This window comes from Hylobates moloch, unplaced genomic scaffold (genome assembly GCF_009828535.3).
Source record: "Hylobates moloch isolate HMO894 unplaced genomic scaffold, HMol_V3 SCAFFOLD_9, whole genome shotgun sequence".
Classification (NCBI taxonomy): domain Eukaryota; kingdom Metazoa; phylum Chordata; class Mammalia; order Primates; family Hylobatidae; genus Hylobates; species Hylobates moloch.
Window position 1 is genome coordinate 99973395 of NW_026652284.1, and position 22090 is coordinate 99995484.

Genomic DNA, 22090 nt, shown 5'->3' on the forward strand with positions numbered 1-22090 from the left:
ACCAGGGAAGAAGCATATAGGAAACATCCGTGCGTGATACATAATGTACATGTTAACTTCGGTGGCAGGTACACAGATATTTGTTTTATTACTATATGTCGTAACTTTTATCAAAGGCTTTTATTCCTTAAAAATTAGAAAAAGCTTATGATATAAACTGGTATAATCTCTCAAAAAACATGGCAATACATATCAAGAGCTATGAAAATCTAAAGACATGTATCTCACAATATAGCTAACATTAATCTTTTCACTAATAATACATTTTGGGGAATTTATCCAAGAAACATAATTTAACAAAAAAAAAAGTACAGAATTACCTACAATATATAAAAATAAAAAACAACCTAATGCCTATCAACAAGGAAATGACAAGGTAAATTTTAATATATTGACTCTATGTTGTCTTAGGTAGTATTTTCAAAAGAAAACATGCTTTTTGAATGATGTATGAAAATGACTGACATAATATTATATGAGATAGGCAGGCAAAAAGAGAAAGTAGTGCTACAAGCAGCATTAACTGCAGTTAAAAAAAATTAATGTAACTATGGTTACATGAAGTCTACCACATACACACAAAAAAGAAATCTGAGCTACCAGAAAGAATCTGAATGATGGATTTTATACAAGCAGGACCAAAATAAAACAGCCAAAAGCAGCACTTTTTCTATATGTTATTTTGCCAATTTATGTTATAACCTGACACAATTTAATATTTTAAGCTGGCTAATTTTAAACTTAATACTTGTTCATTTGAAAATAAAGTAACACACATTAGAATACTGACATCAACCAATGTCTCCATCTCCTCAATGATTGCAGAATACTAATCTTACCTGGAGTTGACGGCCTTTCAAGCATGTTTAAATGATGTGAAATGAAGGCCTGGCTATCATGAACGGTATCCATATCAATCTCCTCCTCATCTTGAGAACTGGAAAACTAAAACACACACACACACATAAAACAGAGGAATAAAAGAACCATTACACACGTTATGTTTGGATCTTAGCTCTTAGGAAAAGTAGCAGAGAGGCCATAGGATATACCCCCATATAATCTTAAAATAAAAAGTAGTTTGTTTCTTCAAAGATATTAAGAGAAGAAAAGATTATGTGGTCCAACCTCTAAAAGAAGCCAATTAGAAATTACTGGAAATGTAATAGCAACTAAAATCTACTCCTATTTTGTGAGAAAAAGTAGTGAGTTGTGGTGGAACGTGCACACATAGTTCCTCCCCCAAGTAGAGAAGAATTATGTGATAATGTAAGTTAAATACTTGGTTCGAATGTCTCAGAAGGACATTTGAGTTTTATAATGCAGTCTGTCGCATGTGTTCCTGCTAAGGAAAAACCACTGCAAGTATTCAAAAAGATTTACAAGAAGGTGAATATCCTACACTGTTAATACAGGTTTAACCTGTATTTCTTACTCTGATTTTGAGTTTGACTTTACTGCTATCCTCATTCTTCTCCAGTATTTGACCAGGTTCTAGGGGAGACCCCAGTGGTGTATCAGACTTCCTCTTCACTCCCTGCTGATGAGCTGATATATTACATGATGCTTCCTTGGCAAGGTGATCATCTTCCTGCGGCAATATTCAAGATCAAAATTAGATTTCTGAAGACGAGTAGCTCATATTATAGCTGAAAACTAATAGCTATAGCAACCATGCAGATTAGAGCATGCCCAGTGGCTAGAAATTATCAGTAATGGGCTTAAAATAAATGTAATCTTTTCTTGTCTGCTGGTCTTTTTAGGGGGAGAAGGGAGGTATTTAAGTGAACTTTTAGAGCTTTCCCAAAAGAACATGTCCTTTGATGCCATTTTCTCCTCTTGGCCTGCAGTGCGAATGTGGATAAATTAACATATATGAGCAAGAATTATAAATATATCAATTTTCACAGGTTGGTAAGTATGTAGATCTGAAAGAGCTCTTTAATGAGACTCTTTTTTCTATGTAAATATTTGTCTTACTTCTTCATAACCCAAACTCTAGGACATATTTTAAATTGACAACAAATAAGTATGATGTTACTTCAGAAAATTTAGGTGAGTAAGCAAATTTAAAATGAACTATTACTAACTAGCATAGAGAGAATCTGCATTTTAAAGTGTCAAAACACCAGTAGGGAATTGCCAGGCAAGTAATCTGGTCTAAATATTGGTGAAAAATGAAGCTTGAAGTATTGGAGACATTTTGTCATCAATAAAAAAAATTTCATGAAAAATTTCTTTAAATTACAGTAAAATGATTAATATGTATCCTATAAGTCTTTCTACAAAATGTCTGGTAATCTTATAATACAAAGGTAGAAATAAAAGCTTCTCTAAAGGCAAATGAACATGTGTGTGTGTGTGTGTGTATATAAAACGTTTTAAAATGTAACACACAGTCTCCTCCCAAATCAGCAGATTATTAATTTACCTAGTCATTCATTCATTCATTATTTATTTCATTCAACAAGCATTTGCCAGGCATTTATCATATGTTTAGAACTGTGCTAGGTATTACACAGAGCAACAATTTTAAAAAGACAAGGCCCCTGTTTTCACATGGCTTGCCATTAACACATATGGGACATACGTAATAGGTTAAATATTCAGCTGGGTGTGGTGGCTCACGCCTGTAATCCTAGCACTTTGGGAGCCCAAGGTGGGTGGATCACCTGAGGTCAGGTGTTTGAGACCAGCCTGGTCAACATGGTGAAACTCCGTCTCTACTAAAAATACAAAAAATTAGCCGGGCATGGTGGCAGTCACCTGTAATCCCAGCTACTCAGGAGGCTAAGGCAGGAGAATTGCTTGAACCTGGGAGGCAAAGGTTGCAGTGAGCCGAGATTGAGCCATTGCACTCCAGCCTGGGGAACAAGAGTGGAACTCTGTCTCAAAAAAAAAAAAAAAAAAAAAGGTTATTCATTTCAATCTTTTGCTACTCAGAGAAGAAATTCTATGCTCAAGTATAAAAAAAATCGTTAGGTTATCACAATAGGAGTAATGGGACCGGGAGCACATCATTTGTTATGTGCAGTTTTATAGTTGCCAGTAGCATTTTATAATTTGCACAGTGCTAATCAAATGTCAGCCAGCATGTTTTAAAAGGGCACAAGAAACTGTGTTAGCGGCTATAAAATTCACTAGTTCACAGGAAACAATTCTCTTCTCTAGATCCTCTATATAATGGAAATACATCTTCTGTAATACATGTGATTCTTACAGGGTTCTGAAATCCAACCAGCTGTGGGTGACTGCTTGGATTATTTACAGCTTCTTGGTTGCCTGCTACTGACTCTGGAATTATCGTAGGATTCAAGACAGCTTTTTTCTCCTTTAGATTAAGAACCAACCCAAGCTCTGGCAAGGGTAAACAGGAAGGTCTACTGAGGCCAAAAAGTGTGAAGTACAAGTCCACAGCACCACACCGTAACCTCCAGTCATGTGAAGTACCTAAAAAGTAAGTAATAAAGAAATGAGTCAATATGCACATTGATTCATACATTTTAACTGTCCCAGAACCTGTACAACAAAAGGAACTTTATAACTGGAAAAACCTTTACACCTTTCATCTTACAAAATGAATACTAGACATCAACCAAAAATCTAACATTCCAAAAATTGTATTTTTTATAGCCTTAAATCTTCCTTTTTATTCTTTCTCCTCAGTAATTATTCCACATTCATTCATTCTCTGTTCATCTTATCTGATTCTCTTCATTAACAGCCTGTTGGGAAGACAGCCTCCATGAGCCTTTGCACTCCCTATCATGGAGACACATTTTCTGATCTCTAGAACTTACTACTTTCAGGTTTTACATATAGTAAGAAACCATACAACTACGATTGGACTTATTGTAGAGGAAGAAAATATTTTGCTAAACACCTTTGTATTTGTGTTACTGTAGTGAGAACTTATTTATGATTTTTAAATAACAGAAATAAGCAAACCACAAGCATGACAATGGGCAGTAGACATGGACTTGACCAGAAAATAACTGCCTGGGTAGAAGTTCAGTTTCTCCCAGTTGAAACACTAGAGGCAAGTTCTTTCCATTTCTCTGAGTCTCAGTTTTTTCATCTCCAAAATAGGAGTTTTGGTCTCAAGTCATACCTTACCCCATAGCAATGACAGATCAGAGCACATTGATACCAGGGTTTTCTCACCTTCCTTTTCTCCCCAGTAGAACACTCCAGTAGATATTGTCATCAAATAGAACTGACTAAAAAGATGAAATTCGGCAGCTAGAGTTACACAATCTCTATGGTTTCTAGTCAGAATTTTAAATGACTTGAAGAGTATAGAATAAGTGAACAGAAGAAAAGTGGATATTCTTCTTGAGAAGAAAAATAAACCCGGCTAGGCATGGTGGCTCACGCCTGTAATCCCAGCACTCTGGGAGGCCGAGGTGGGCAGATCGCTTGAGCTCAGAAGTTCCAAACAAGCCTGGGCAACATGGTGAAGCCCACTCTCTACTAAAAATACAAAAATCAGCTGGGTGTGATGGCCATGACTGCAATCCCAGCTACTTGGGTGGGTGAGGCAGGAGAATCACTTAAACCCAGGAGGCAGAGGCTGCAGTGAGCCAAGATTGCACCACTGCACTCGAACCTGGGCAACAGAGTGAGACCTTGTCTCAAAAAAGAAAGAAAGAAAGAAAGGAAGGGAGGGAGGGAAGGGGGAAGGAAGGTCCCATAAATACTTAATTTTTACCAAGAACTGTTGTTTCAAAAGAGTACCACAATTAAAAAGGAGAAACAAAAAGGAAAAAATTTGGATATCATAAATATTAAACTTTGTGGTTTTCCACAACAAATATTAATATAAGTAAATAAATTATCAACTAATAGTAATTCTTATCAGATTTACTCTAACAGGTAATTATTAATTATATGCAAATCTGCAATGGGAAAAATTGTAAATTCACTTTCATACTAGAGCATGCATTGTACTAGGCTACCGTGCATGCTATAATGTTGTGAAATAGCTCTCATCATTCCTACTTGAGACATTTTCAGTTTTGCTGTTGTGTGACATACAACACTGGTAGAAGCAAGAGACAGGCAAGAGCTACAGAGAACCAAGTAATGGAAAAAACATTACATAGTAAAAGCAAGAATTTTACACTGGAAACCCATTTTCCCTTCCTAGAATATGTATATGTGGACACTTCAATAGCTTGAGGTAGTATTGTTTTGTAGGCATTCATTTCTCCTCCTCAAAGCATTTTACATATAGAAAAGTTCCACAAAGAGGAGGTTATCAGATTCCTGGGGCTTCTATTAGCAAAGGCTAGAGGGTCTCAACCCTCTGAGGGAAGAGAATAAATGCCAGGAGTGAGCAATAAAAAGTCTGGCAACCCAGAGCAGCTGGCCATGTATCTCTCTCTCCATAGATATAGCAAGAAAAGGAGTGAATCTTAGGCATTTTATCAGTTGAAAAAAAAAAAAAGAAAAACAGAACAGAACAGTTTAGAGTACATTTGTTGTTTGGAAGAAAACTAAACCCTGAAGATCAACATTACCCAATCATGTGTGCTACAAAAACCAGCCTGAACTTTTACATGCTGTCGATGATCTCAAAATGAGTCATTCGATTGTGAATTCCTTAACATTTAAAAAAAATATATGTTAATTTTAAAAGACAAATTGAGTATGTGTATTTTGATGAGCTAGGGCTTTTATTTTGTTTTTGAACGTCAGCTTAAGGATGATTAGGCAGCACAGTAAAGGCTGCTAAGTGCACTGAAGCCCTCTAATATGATTTTGGTTACTTTTTATTTCTATGTGGGCTTTTTGGTTTTGCTGGACCTTTAATTTGGACAAAGGAATGAACACCACTATTTTGTTCCTGAGGGAGGTTCTTGATAGTGTTTTCTGTCTTCTAAAAATGAACTTACATATTAAAATTGGGGACAAGGGAGCTAAAAAATGAATAGCAGTACTTTTGTTAAAAGTACAAAAGAGAGCAAAAAATAGAGATAAAAGCCAAAATTTCATTGTATTTCAAAATCATGGAATGAAATCTTAAGATGGTTGTCACGTTAGTACGTTAGTATATTTCAATTAAGTTGAGAGACAGAATGGGGAAAAAACACTTCTAATTAATTGCCTGTTAGCTCTGTGACCTTGGGCAAGTCAGCTGTCTGGGCTATAACTGAGATGATCAGAATGGTTCACTCAGATGATCTTTAAGACTCCCCTCATCAGGTCTAAAATCTGATGATTCCAAGTCAATCAATCCCATTGGAGAGAGGCCCTGAAACAGCCTCTGATTTCTGCCTTCAGTTACAGTATTCTGAAGACACATCTTTAATCTTCCAGCTACCTCCCCTTTCCCCATCACTTATGGCAACGAATGATCACATATGACAAAATGACAGTCACTAGTCTTTCCTCCCAGTAAAATTGCTATTCATCCTGTCTTCATTAGCAGTTATACTCTGAGACCAACCCTGTTTATCTGAATTAGAACAGCAACACTCAAGAAGTAGGAAACCCATTATTAATGTTGTCTATTCAAATCACAAAGTGCCTTGAGACAAACACCACCAAAGTAGTAAATCTGATCCTATCGAAAAATCATCTCTTCATTTTCTGAGGTAACTGCTATTAAAACTGATCAACTAGGCTGAGGCAGGAGGATCACGAGGTCAGGAGATCGAGACAATCCTGGTTAACACAGTGAAACCCAGTCTCTACTAAAAATACAAAAATTAGCCGGGCATGGTGGCGGGTGCCTGTAGTCCCAGCTACTCGAGAGGCTGAGGCAGGAGAATGGCATGAACCTGGGAGGCGGAGCTTGCAGTGAGCCAAGATCACACCACTGCACCCCAGCCTGGGTGACAGAGTGAGACTCCATCTCAAAAAAACAAAAACAAACAAACAAAAAAACTGATCAACTAAAAAAGCTGCTAAGAAGAAAATTCACTTTGAAAGCCACTGTTTTCAGGACACTTCTGAATAAACCCAGCACTCCTTATTGACGGCTGATGCTTAGAAATTTGTACACAGTTAAGCCAGAAATACAACTTCCACTGGGTATTATTGTCCTGACTGTTCTGTCCATCTTACAATAAATAAAAACAGCAAATTCATTTCTGTGTGTGTGTGTGTGTGTGTGTGTGTGTGTGTATATATATATAATTTCCTAAGCAGATGAATCAATATGTTTTCATTTTCTTCCACCATTTCCATTCCTAAGAAAGAAGGTATTAGGGAGAGACATGGTGGGACAGAACTTTGAAACCTTCTGATGTTAATATCAAAACTGTTTATTTTCTTACTCTGAAACCTGGCAAATCCTATCAAACTGAATTAGAAGTTGTCCCTCATTCTACTCCCTTGAGTGTAGTTGTAATTTCCAAACACTAAAAATTATGATGTAAATAAACAGCATTCAATGACTTGAACAATTAATGTTTTTATGTCATTCTTATAGTAATATGCCAGACACTAAAGGTCAATGTGGAAGCAACAGCTAAAATTTCCTTCATAATGATAAAGAAACAAAGATACCATCTCCTCAATGAAGATCTGTTTCTTCAGAAATAAAAAAAACACTCAATTAGGCAAGACAAGCAAAAGTATTTATGTCTTAATTAAAATATAAAGCGCCAATAAAAATCTCCAATTCTTAGGTTTTAATTTTTTAATGTATTTTAAAATTACTGTCATTTTGGCCTGTAATTCAGTATCTTACTTAAAGCTATAAAGGCAGGATCACATATGTTCTGAATTTTGATACACATTCCTTTGGAAGAGGAAAATCATTGCTTTCAGTGTGGAAAAAAGCTACCACACCACTAACTGAAGTCAGCCTGGTTCTAGCAACACCTGTCCCTCATTGCCCAGAGCATAAAACCTAAATTCCCCAGGCCCTTCACATTTAGATCCTAATCTATCTTTCCAGATAATACTATTTTCTAAACACTCCTTCAGAACATGAGGCTTTTATATATAATTCTACTACCTAAAAATATATTTATCCTGCTGGAAAACTCCTTTCCATTCATCAAGAGTTAGCTCAAATGCTACCTATCCATGAACATTCTATCACTCCAGACAGGGTTCATGGCTCCTTTCTTTGGGTTCCCCAAATAGTTCATTCTCTTTAGCAACTATCTCTTCATATTATTAATTTATCTGTTCCTATGTCTCTCTTTCCATTATACTTAGTTAATACACAGAAAACATAGCATAGTGGCAAATAGAAAGTGCTCAAGAAAAAAATAGTGAATTAATATGTGAAACCTTTAAAAACGATTGCCCTTGGCAAATGAGATATTTTCAATTAAAAATAAACCTATTTATTTAAGAATCTTAAGCAACCACGGACAAAGACCATACAATGTAAAAGATCCTTGTCTTTAAAACTGTTTACGATCTTTCTGTGGAGCATTAATTTAAAAGCTGTCATGGGAATTGCAAAGAGCATTTTTGGAAACAACTGGGGAACTGTGAATATGGGCTATATACTGGGTGGGGTTTGATGACCATATTGTCGAGATGTAGAATGACCTTATTCTCAGGAGTATATACTAAAGTATTTGGGAAGAGGATCATGATCCCATTTATTTTCAAATGATTCAGAAAAAAACAGGGTATAAATATAAAGAAAGAGAAGGAAAAGGAGATAAAGTAAATGGTAAAATTTTAACTGGTGAATCAAACTGAAAGCATATGATTATGCACTGTATTATTCTTTAGATTTTTAAGCTTTAAAAATTTTAGAAGTAAAATGCTGAAGATAAAAATGTGTATGAAAAATTAAACTACATACGGAATGGGTTAAGATATCTGATATGTGTATGAGTGAATATACACATATATAGGTCGGTGTGTGTATACATTTACAAAGCAAAAACTGTTGGAAAGATACTAGAGCACCTCCCAGAATTTAAGGCTAAGTGGAGTTACTACACACCAAGAAGCAGGCAGAGACCAGGCAGCCCTGAGATCTCAAAAAGTTTAAGTCTGACAACCTTCCCTCTGGGATATGGTCACTAAAGTGATTCAGCTACCAAGAGCCCTCGGTTTCTGTACCTGTCTCTCAGCTCCAAATTCCCCTAGTATATTTCTAAAATGAGTACTAGTATTAACTGAATGGCACATGAAATTTTTAAAAGTCATGAGTATCTTTCTGTCTCACTCTCAAATTGATTTCAATATTTCAAATCCTGTTTCTATAAATCCAACCACAATTTCTCTCTCTTGTTGAAAAGTTTGATTCTTCAGAATAAGAAAACAAACTCTAATTCTTCAAAAGTACATGATAAGATGATCCTTCTGAACTGCCATGATATTCTCTCCTATATATTTTAAATTGGGTCAGTAAATTTTGTAACTATGCAAAGTCAATATACCTCAAATCCACTTTGTAGAAAGAGAGAAATAAATTAATATAATTACATCTACATTGTTCACAGTTTTTGTTTTCCAGATAATGCTTATCTCAAGTGACCAGATAGCCCAGAAGCCCCAAAATGAGGAGCGGGCAGGGTTCCACCGGATTCGGGGACTTAGATGATGCTCTAGCTCCTTTTATTATTGATGAATCCTCATTACCATTTCTTAAAACAATAACCATTAAGAAGATAATATAGCAATGTGAAAAATTCTCATGATAAAATGCTATTTTAAAACTTTTATTTCAACTATAACTATATAACACAACACACACACAATTATTTTTTCCTAAGGGCCAAATATACCCAAATCTGAATAAACCATGCCCAGCCAGTTTATTTTTCCTTCTCAAGAATTATGTAATATTTCCTTTTTTTGTAGTTTTTTCAGATAAACTCTGTAACATGATATTACTTTTGCCATTAAATTATTTTTAATCAAATAAAAAAAGGATTTCTTAGATCAGATTCATTCATTTATCCCAAAGGTTCAGGCTTGGAAAGGAAATGACAATCCTCTCTAGTCCATCTTCACTATCTATTGTCCAATGTTCTATAAAAACATTTTTTAACCCTCCCAATTATTCATGCCACTCCCACTGTTCATATTGTTCCCATTTATTTATAAATCCGAAAAACTGAGTAATAAACTGTTTATGACTACAGCCTCACTGATCTCACTGGTTTAGATACTGGCAGAGAATTTTAAACCAAAGCAGAACTGTACTGTACTGCACACTATCAAAATTAAATACTAAACATCAGTCACAGCTTGAATTTGTATAATCAAACCTTCCAATGAGCTTCAAATGTTTTATAAAAATGTCTCATTAATCTTGAACACATATTTATTTTGTCCAAAACATCTTCTTTAGAAAATAATAAAATAATTCTTCATATTTCACTATGCTTTCTTCAAATTTGTAACCTATCATGGTCAAAGAATCACATATTCCCGTTAAAAAGGTATTCAATACAGCAGAGTTAGTGCCACATATGAACTGTTGAATGAACCTTTGTAAGTTCCTGAACTTATGTGTTAATTCCCTGGGTCTAAATAGCAGAAATAATAGTATCTTTTAAGGTAGCCAAAGGAAGCAAATATAAAACATTATGTAAAAAGCAGCAATCATTCTTTCAGAGATTAAAGAAAACATTAGAAAAAAATTAGCAATATTTTAGTATAAGCTGGTTTTATGTGTTGTTTTCGAAAGACCTTGAGGACAAGGTCCATCCTATTTTCAATTTTATTATATTTCACATAAATACCTAGCATGGTGCCTTTACTCGGTTGTATTGCACTATTATTATGAAAACGAAAAACAGAAGTTATACAACCACTTAACATCTCAATATTAGTGAACTAAGTAATAAAATAATTAAAATTTTGTATTTAATTGTGAATCAGTGAAGTAGCTACTAATGAGATAGGCAGGACAAGTTATTTTCCAATATCATAGAGAGCAAATAAAGTAACATACTCAAAACTTTTAAATATTTGGATAGGCCAGGCGTGGTGGCTCATGTCTGTAATCCCAGCATTTTGGGAAGCTGAGGCATCAGATCACAAGGTCAGGAGTTCAAGACCAGCCTGGCCAACACGGTGAAACCCCGTCCCTACTAAAAATACAGAAGTTAGCTGGGCACGGTGGTGGGCGCCTGTAATCCCAGCTGCATGGGAGGCTGAGGCAGCACAATCGCCTGAACTTGGGAGGTGGAGGTTGCAGTGAGCTGAGATTGTGCCACTGCACCCTAGCCTGGGCGACAGAGCAAGACTGTCTCAAAAAAAAAAAAAAAAAAAAAAAAAAAGGATAAATATCCACTGTTCTCCCACTATCTATCTAAAACAACTCTTGCTATCTTTAAGCAAAACACATTTCAGCCTAGCTTTTGACTGAAACATAAGGCAAATTTTCTTTAAATGTACACATTTATAAATCAATAGGAAAGAATAATTCAATTAACTAAAATGGCAAAGAATATGAATAATTTGGAAAAACAGAAATACAAATAGCTCAAATATATGAGAAGCATAACTATCGTTATGCTAGTATAACATTTTTGAGTATTTAATATGAGCCAGACACTGCGTTTTACAAACACTCATTTAATTCTATTTGAAGTAGGTATCATTATCACCTACATTTTACAAATGAAAACAGTTCAGAGAAATCACACAATAAGTAAATAATTGAGCTAAGATTCAAACCTTAGCAAAATGGTTCCAGAGCTAGCACTCCTAAACACTGTTTTCTTACCTCTTGACCTCACTCAAGTAATAAATTAAAACTGTGATAAGGCTGGGTACAGTGGCTCACACCTGTAATCCCACCACTTTGGAAGGCCAAGGCGGGTGGATCACCTGAGGTCAGGAGTTTGAGACCAGCCTGGCCAACATAGTGAAACTCTGTCTCTACTAAAAATACAAAAATTAGCCAGGCATGGTGGCACATGCCTGTAATCCCAGCTACACAGCAGGGTGAGGCAGGAGAATCGCTTGAACCTGGGAGGTGGAGGTTGCAGTGAGCAGAGACTGCGCCACTGCACTCCAGCCTGGGCAACAGAGACTCTATCTCAAAAAAATAAAAAATTAAAAAATAAAAACTGTGATGAGATATCAAGATCTCCACAGTATAGAACAATAATAGTAAGTACTTTGAAAAAATACAGCCTGTATGTTATTCTATATGCACTACCTGCCTATGGAAGGATACACAAGAAATTGGTCACCTCTGGAAAAGGCCACCAGATGGCCAGGGAAAGACGTGAGACTTATTTTTCACTCCTTTGTAACTTTCTGAAATAATAATAATACTTTGCAGGCTCATGTTTATAGCACCTTAACCATCTGACACTTTCATATAAATATTTTTGTTTCCTCAACCACCCTATGGAGTAAAGTGAGTATATCCTTAATAAATGTTATCACAGCCACCACTGTGAAGGTGTGATAGTCTACTTAAAAGAAAAAAAAAATTTCAACTTTTACCTTTAGTTCTAAATGCTGTTGAATTGAAAACCTGTTGTAAAATCAAAATACTCTAATAATAATAAAAATTTAAATCCCTGCTCTCTCACCAGAATTCATAAGTTTCCAAAGTTGATCTACCAGGGCTTCATTGCATAAGGGAGACTCCATGTTCTTAGTAAATGGTGGGTTCTTAGTCAACATGTTGAGAATCTTATGCCTGAAAGATTAAAAAAAGATTAAATTTTTGCTGACCATTTACTGACAGATGCTATGAGCAGGAGACAACATAAACACTGAAAAATTATCTGTAGTTCCTCCTTCCTATTTTAACACTTTCTCTCTTAAATCTAGCTTTGTGTTTATTTAGTTTAATTTCCAAAGACATGATGTTATATCCTGAATATTTATTACTTGTTCTTTCACTAACACACTCTGGGGTTTGGGTAAGAGAGTAATTAAAACAAAATTCTGGTGGATTTGGTCTTTCTAAAATCACCTTACTGTGTGATGAGATCTTCTAAAACCTGACTCTACATAATCCTAACCAATCTTTCCCATCCCACTTTCTAAAATGAACATTCTACTCTGCTTAGATATATGTACAACGACTGGTCAGTAAGTATAAAAATCTTAACATGGAGCAAAAAAATCTACATATAGACCAAGAAGTCTATATTTGAGATAATAAAATGAACAGATATGTCATTACTGTATTTGTAAAACATGGAAATGTGCAGAAGTATTTTAAATATAAAGATTGTAAAAAGTTTTCCTTAAAACAAGCTGAGGTTGAGAAGAGTATCCTAAAAGAGGGTAACATTTAAACTCCGCTATTGGGAGTTTTTATCTCATGTGAGAGGCTACCTGAACATATTATGGAGTTCTCTAAAACACAGGGCAACACAATGAAAACAAAATTTGGAAAAGAAAACATCCACTGCTGTGAGTAGAAGACACCATTAAAAGGCTAGAGAAAAGAAAGGAGAAGTATGAAGAAACCTACTGCAGTAGTCTAGCATTTAACCAGCTCTAGGACCAAGTTTGAGAAATTACTAAAAGTAACTGCAATGCTTGGATATAAGTGAGGAAGAAAGAAATTGGGTTGTAATTCTTATGGAGGTTAGCAAAACTTTAAAGAAGGTGAATTGGGGAAATTTTTACATTTAACTGATGGTAGTAAGACATTAAATTGGATTTGTAATTGAGAAAGAGATGGGAGAAAAGTGAAACTGCTAGGTTGTAGTGTAAGTAATTTAACCCCTTTTGGCTGCAATTTAATGTCTGTAAACCTAAAAGATGTAGATTCTGTTAACATCCTCTTGTGCTTTGAAATTTAAGACTGTGTAAAGTAAGACTACTGAAGGATTATAAGAATAAAAGTGAAATGTAATTATAGAATGCAATTTACAGATATGTAATATAAATGGGGATATAAATCTTTATGGACATTTCATATCCATATTTTCATCTTTATATATAAACACAATTCCTCTCCTTCAGGCCTCATACTCTATTTGTAACAGCTGATCAGTATTATAGGTAAATAACATATTTTAAAATGTGAGTGAGTTTGTTCTTTAGTACATTTTAAGTTGTTACACTTTTAATTTGCTTGACGAAGAAAAGTGAAGTTTCTGTCTGGCTGCTTTCCAAGTCACCTAATTACTCTAAATGCCAACTAAGTTCTGCTAATAATTTTTTTTTTATTTTTTATTTTTTATTTTTATTTTTTTAGCTGAGTGTGGTGGCTCATGCCTATAATCCTAGCACTTTGGGAGGCCCAAGAGGATGGATAACTTGAGGCCAGGAGTTCGAGACCAGCCTGGTCAACATGGCGAAACTCCGTCCCTACTAAAAATACAAAAATTAGCCAGGTGTGGTGGTGCATGCCTGTAATCCCAGCTACCAGAGAGGCTGAAGCAGGAGAATCGCTTGAACCCGGGAGGCGGAGGTTGCAGTGAGCCGAGATCGTGCCACTGCACTCCAGCCTGGGCCACGGAGTGAGACTCCATCTCAAAAAAAAAAAAAAAAATTTTTTTTTATGTTGAAAATCAAATTTAAAAAGGACATGAATAAATGCAAAAGATATTCCCATATTTTCAGAAATCATAAACAAGCATTTTATGTGTAATCTGAAATTACTCAGTTCACTATAGGACTTACAAAATATCATAGCATCATAGCACATAAACTAACCTTACATAGGGTACAGGGTCATTCTGAATCATATTAAGTAGCCATTGCAGTTCTTCATAACTTCTGTCCACTGAAAATAAAAGAAAATATATTTGTTGTTAATTATAACAAATTAAATAATGAATAATGAGTGACAAGCAGGGAGTTTACATTTAATATTTAGGACTCTGCCTTAGCTGAGTTTTCAATCAGAGTTGAAGGTTATAGGTAAGCTCTTATATTTTTATGCAATGGCCACTTTGTAACTCTTATAAGTATCACGCTATATATTAGAGCCAAGACATAAAGTTGCATCAAGAATGTATTTTTTTACTAAAGTTCAAACCAATGGCAAGCATAACATAAAGCAAGTTGTAATTAAGAACCCTAAATTACAGATGATTAACTGGACAAAATCTGTTTAAATACAATTGTTTTCCTAGATGCTTAAATGATGGAGAGGTTTGACCCTCAATGGTATCTCAACTATATTATATAGTATAGTCCACTGTTTTTGCCCAAGTGGCTTCTTCCATTTAAGACTAAAGAACAGTCTTACTTTTCAAGCATAATATAAAAGGCAATTACAAAAATAGTGCTATGAATATAGTTGACATAAAATGACTAGCTATTTCCATTCACCTTTTCAAACAAGTTTTGCTTTCATAATTTGAAAAGCTATGTCTTCAGAATTTTTTTTGCAATACTTTTCATTTCTTCCATTTTCTAACTTGAGTACCAATATTTAAATTTACAATTTAACAAAACATGAAGTCTGAAGTCATAGTTCACATTTAGACACGGACAAAAGTGAGGTGTCACAATTAAATTATATCTATTAAAGTTTGGCATTCTTTTGAAAATCCTAGTATTAGTATTCCATTTCATTTCAGGTAGTACTAATTCATAAAATCTTACTCATATTTATGAGACATTAAAAACTATTCATACATCTTGGGAAAGAAGACTGGCAACAATGACATATTTGGTGGATCTCAAAACTTGTCAAAACAGAAATGGAGACAGATACAGGATTACATTTTCTTTCATGTCAAAAAATACATTTAACAACAAAATCACTGTTTTCATAAATAATTATTTCTAACAGGAAAGGATATTTTAACCTTCAATAAAAAGGAAGCACAAATGACAGTCCTTTTCGAAGTTGGGTCAACACATAAGAATATACACATTATGTTGTTATTACCCTTTATTTTCTGACTGTAAATAAGTATTTCTACAGAAATTTACCAAAAATTACAAAGATGTGAGTATACTTTCCCCTACTTAAAAATGAACCAGTATCTACTGAAGAACTTCTCTCAGCCCTTCCTCTCCTTCCACAGTCAGACAAAAGTTTAGCATACTTTAAGTTTTTTACTCCTCTCATATTTTAGTGCTAGAATCTGGAATTTTAGACTTAGATTATATTTACATGTTTCTTCTATTTTCATATTTTAACAAATTATTTTTCAAATATGCATTACATTTTACAACCAGTTTAACAAATATTTAAGCTTAAGTATTTGACAGGCGTAGTTATTCATCACTAGTTCTTTCATTTCACATTTTCACCAGACTTGTTATTTTGACTCACATCCAGGTCAGCTGAAAATTATCTTTGGGAGTTATGTTTTTAAGAATGTTACGTAAGAGATGCAGCTTTAATTCTCCAAGGCTACATGAGCAACAACTTTGGCAAGGCAGAAAATCTTGGGTCATAATTTTCCCTAACAATGACATAGCCATTTGTTCAATGTCTTTTGATTCTACATATTCTAGAGAATTCAGAGGCCACACTATTCTTTTGCCTTGTACAATAATCTGGTTCTGATAGTCCTAGAAACTTACACATTTTCCCTTAGCCTTAAAAATTAAAATTTCATCAGAAACTACTGTAGGTCTGCTTCATTTGCCACCCCCAGAGTATTCTGTTGTTTCTTGGATTACAGCTTGTCTTCTACCGGCTCTATTCTTCATGACTTTTTAACACTTCCATCTCTGTATCTTTTTCCCCTAAATAAAAAAAAAAAATATGTGTATTCTTCCCTTAGCGATTTTTTGGCCTTATGTTTTTTCCATATTCATGATGCCTTGCCTAATTCCCCTACTGAAGTTTGTGTTTATGTCTAGTCCTCTCCTTTCACAGACACAAATTTTTGCACAGGTGTGAGATGTTTTCTTAAATCCTTCTTAGAAATTTCTCAAAAATCTTCTATTTCCTAAAATAACATCCAATTAAAGCTACAGGATGAACACTGACTTCTTGGAAAGACTAAAGATACCTATAATTTTATTCCTTTCCCTCATTTATTAACTCTTATGTGAATTCTACATTTATCAAAGATGATTTCTAAATCACTGAGTCAAGAATTTAAAATTAAAATATCTGTGTTATACATATTATGAAAACCCCAACAACACTGGCTCTAAAAAGTAAATATTTCTTTCTAAAATGATATGAGCATGTATTTCTAAAGCATTACCTTTAGTATAATCAACAACTGCTTCCAAAGCTGCTATCCTAATGTCCACAAAGTGGCCATATTCAGCATAAGATTTAAAAAGAGCTGGATCACTTGGCACATGTCCGTTTTTCTGAAGTACCCGTATGGCTCTCAAACAACTAGGGGAAAAAAATACATATGTTAACTACTTTCACTGAGGTATTATAAATCAATTTGTTTCCTAGGCATTAAAGAATCCTTTGTGGCAATCAATTTAAAAACTGATGTGATTTTAATCCACCTTCAATTTTGTAATACAGTCACATGCCACATAAAAGACATCTTAGTCAATGATGAACTGCATATACAATGGTGGTCCAGTAAGCTAAAATTAATTTATCACTGAAGAAAAAATATTTTTAATATGTTTAGTGTAGTCTAAGTCCACAGTGTTTATTATGTCTACTGTAGTGTACAATAATAATGTCCTATACCTTCACATTCACTCACTACTCACTCACTGATAAACCCACAGCAGCTTCCAGGCCTGCAAGCTCCATTTATCTTATGGTAAGTGTCCTATACAGGGGTATCATTTATTATCTTTTATACTGTATTTTTACCATACCTTTCATATGTTTGGATATGTTTAAATATATAAGTACTTACCATTGTGTTATCAATTACCTACAGTATTCAGTATAGTAACATGCTCTACAGCTTTATAGCCTAAGAGCAACAGAGCAACAGGCTATACCATAAAGCCTAGGTATACAGCAGGCTACACCATCTGGTTTGTGTAAATATACTCTATGACATTTGCATAAACAACAAAATTGCCTGAAGACTCATTTCTCAGAAGATATCCCTGTTGTTAAGTGACATATAACTATAATAAATGTTTGCAATGATAAAAATTCAAAATTAATATCTAAATTCTGTTAAAACAAATTCCAGCCGGGTGTGGTGGCTCACGACTGTAATCCCAGCACTTTGGGAGGCCAAGGCAGGTGGATCACCTGAGGTCAGGAGTTCGAGACCAACCTGACTAACATGGTGAAACCCCATCTCTACTGAAAATACAAAAATAGCCGAGCATGGTGGTGCATGCCTATAATCCCAGCTACTCGGGAGGCTGAGGCAGGGGAATCACTGGAACCCGGGAGGCGGAGGTTGTGGTGAGCCAAGATTGCACCACTGCACTCCAGCCTGGGGAACAAGAGTGAAACATGGTCTCAAAAAAAAAACAGAAAGAAAACAAATTCCAAAACTCAAAGTTTCAAGTGTCATTATACTTGTAACAGGAATAGTTTTCAGAAAAAGAAGTATTTACCATAAAATATAATTTAAATATTTTCTCCAAATGTTTTAGTAATATAGTTTGTTCACTATATAGAAAGTTAAAATTGTCTATGTTTGAATCAACTTTTAGCAAACTTAAATTGGCAGAACTTCTTGATAGCTATATAAAGCTGGTAAAAGTGAAAAGTCATCTTAAAAAAAGGCTAACAATAGAGAATGTTTACATAAAATCCAATGAAATAAAAGAATATGCAGACATCAAAGCAACGCTTATAAAGAATTTGTGATGACATGAGAAAGTATTTATGATACAAACAGAATACAAAAACTACATATACAGTATAATCTCAAATAATTAAAAATTTATGTAGTTAAAGAGAGAAAAAATTTAGAAGGACATTCTTCAAATACTAATAATTTATCTGTGGTGGTAGAATCATACAGAATTTTAGTTTTCTCCTTTCATTTTACTATATTTCCCAATTCACTATAATGAAAATAAATTTCTTTTATAGTTATAAGAACATATAACTTTAAAGTAAGGAATTTAATCATACCTGACAGTGATGGTATGTCTGTAACTCGGAAGAAGTTTTTCCATATTCAAAAATCTGGTGATTTCTTCAAGAATGAGTCGCACATCAGGATTTAAGTTATCCAAAGTTCTAACTTCATTATTCACACTGACTGCAGGTGTAACAGAGTTGGCCAGGGCATCAATCATTTCTGCACGATAATAGTTATCTGAAAACTAGGCCAAAGAAAAATTAAATGAAGATAACAAAATTAACTCTTCTGATCAAAATTAACAAAATAAAATTTGTGTAATTACATTTTAGATAAAATAAAATTTTTCCCAAAACACAAGCAAGTCCTCTGGTAAACATTCAACTCCACCCTTTGCATACGGTCACTCTGAAAACAGTAAGAGATTCACTATAACGATACATTAGTTTACTGAATAGAAAACTAGTGATAGAAAATAGGAGGAAAGCATAAGGAAATTGGAGGGTTAATGTAGGAGTTCTAGCCAGAGAAGCAGAAAAGAGAAGGAAGCCATTAAAAAAAAACAAATCCTAATCTATATGGCAGTCAATTCTCATAGAAGCAATTTATTGAAAGGTGACCTGGATGTGGCTTGATTTATACTCAGCAAATCAGATGCTGTGGCCAGGGAAATTCAACATGGAGCAAGCAAATGAATTCTATCAGCATGCTGAGAGTATTTTGTGCTAACACAAACTGCCAAGAGACTGGAAGAAGAATACCTGCCCTCTTTTGACTTCTATTGTGGAGGCAGAAGCTCACATTGACACACATAATGCAGAGTCCCTAAACATTTTTATGTTCAAATACGGGGCAGGAAAAAAAGTAAGGCACATACAAACAAACAATACCAAAGAAAAAATACCCCACAAGTATTCACTATAGATAAAGTTTTGCTTACAGACCACTATAATGATTGAAATTTTAATTTCTATAGCTTCAGTTTACTGGAGCCACAGAAAACAATCATGTGACTTTGGGTAAATCTCTTAACTTTTATAAGCCTCAATCTTCTCACATGAAAACTGGGACAATAATAGTATTTAAGGCTGGGAGTGGTGGCTCACGCCTGTAATCCCAGCACTTTGGGAGGCCGAGGCCAGCGGAACACTTAAGGTCAGGAGTTCGAGACCATCCTGGCCAACATGGTGAAACCCCATCTCTACTAAAAATACAAAAATTAGCCAGGTGTGGTGGCAGGTGCCTGTAGTCTCAGCTACTCGGAAGGCTGAGGCATGAGAATCACTTGAACTCAAGAGATGGAGGTTGCAGTGAGCCGAGATTGCACCACTGTACTCCAGCCTGGGTGACGGGGCAAGACTCTGTCTCAAAAAATAATAATAGGCCAGGTGTGGGGGCTCACACCTGTAATCTCAGCACTTTGGGAGGCCAAGGCTGGCAGATCATGAGGTCAGGAGTTTGAGACCAGCCTGACCAACATGGTGAAACCCCGTCTCTACTAAAAATACAAAAATTAGCAGGGTGTGGTGGCATGCACCTATAATCCCAGTTACTTGGGAGGCTGAAGCAGGAGAATTGCTTGAACCTGGGAGGCAGAGGTTGCAGTGAGCCGAGATTGCGCCACTGCACTCCAGCCTGGGCGACAGAGCCAGACTCCGTCTCAAAAAATAAATAAATAAATAAAATAAAAAATACATAAATATAGTATTTATTTCAGCAGTCTGGTGGGGATATTAGATCATCTATGTTTTGGCATAAGGCATGGAACACACAAGAACTTATTATTAGTGTTACCTATTGTAGTTATTATTTGCATTTATGCTATCCTTAGTATTCTGAGGTACTAAGTCATATAAAACTACTTAATTTACAGCATATAACTACAAAAACTGATTAGCCTTCTTTTCAAAATGAAAACATAGTGAGTCTTATGTGGTTCCACAACACTAATGAAGTATAAAATTTAATAATATAGCAGTGTGTGCCACACAAAATCATAAATGATGACAAGCATATGGCATGCTGTAAAGTAACATGGTAATACTAAAAACATCACCACACAAATGGGTAGCAGGGCCTTACAGCACAATTCCCAGACTGCATTTCCTGTGTAATTTTAGACTCTCAATTTCTGTGTCTTACTTTTGTCAAAAAAGGGTTGACAAACACCTTCAACCACAGGAATAGGCACATTTCAAAGAATTAAGGTGAGTAGAATCACTATACAAAGTAGAAAGAAGTATAAAGGAATTAAATTATGTAAACATTCCACAAAAAAAATGACAATGTATAAAACATCTTCCTCTTCCATTTGAATATAATGTGATTTGCCACCATCCTGAATTCTAATTTCTTCAAGTAAAAGAAATTCAAGTGTAGGGGAAAAAAGGAACACTAAAAATTAAGGCCAAAATAAACCAGCAGACTAGGAAGGAAAGAATCTTACCAAAATGTCTTTAATTTTTTATTTAAAAAATACGTATTTTAAGTCCAGAAGGCAGTAGGTCAGGTATAACAGTTCTTAAAGGAAATAAAATATCTGGTTGAGAGGAAATTTAAATCTAATTTATCTCCATTGTTGTGTTTTTGCTATTATACAATGTAGTAAGTTCTGCGGGCTTTGTGATTAAAGGAGATAAATTAAATACTTCCTAAATAGTAGCCAGATAATGACTGAGAAAGTGACTGTGACACAGAGACACAATTAAATGAATATATAAATATAGGCATCTAGTACTTGTTAAGTGTTCTGGAGACACAGAGATAAGATGACTTCTTCAAGACAAGAACTATTTGATTTGCAAGCAAAATAGAAAAAAGAGTAAGACGACAGGAAAAGTAATCAAATTGTTCCAGGAGTCAAGAAAACAAAACAATACAAACAATGCATCCTATCAGGAGGATATACTGATCTTAGAACAATAAGGAGTTTTTCAATAGGTAGAGGAAGGAGAAAGGTGCCCTTGGGTTAAGGAGACAACATTAACAAAAGTACAAGAGGCATGAAAATGAGTAAGTTAAAGGAAGAGAAAAGTTACTGATGCAACCTCACAGTAAAAGGGTACAAAGCTGGAGGGGTGGACTGGGACCACCAACATTCAAACTTTTTGAATGCCATGCATAAATTTACTTATAAGCACTGGAGAGTCTTTGAAGGTTTTTAAGAAGGGAATTTTTTTAAGGAGGAAAGAAATTCAGGTGAGCTCCATCACAAAGATTACTCTGGTTTAATTATAAAAATATTTTAAGAGGAAAGGTATTGGGATATTGAGCTAGGAATGATG

The 22090-nt window shown here is 34.8% G+C and overlaps 1 protein-coding gene across 3 annotated transcripts in view; it reads right to left on the reverse strand.

The window, feature by feature from the left end:
- Positions 1-22090, reverse strand: part of TAF2 (TATA-box binding protein associated factor 2) — a 113856-nt gene that overhangs the window by 24767 nt on the left and 66999 nt on the right. For 2 of the 3 annotated variants that reach the window (XM_058444597.1, XM_058444595.1), the window contains exons 19-25: positions 18857-19050; positions 17037-17176; positions 14572-14641; positions 12483-12592; positions 3221-3450; positions 1436-1591; positions 840-945 (exon numbers count right to left, since the gene is read on the reverse strand). In XM_058444597.1, coding sequence (XP_058300580.1) covers positions 840-945; positions 1436-1591; positions 3221-3450; positions 12483-12592; positions 14572-14641; positions 17037-17176; positions 18857-19050 — 1006 coding nt within the window. The remainder of the gene's footprint in view (positions 1-839; positions 946-1435; positions 1592-3220; positions 3451-12482; positions 12593-14571; positions 14642-17036; positions 17177-18856; positions 19051-22090) is intronic. The other variant, XM_058444596.1, reaches the window with a different exon arrangement.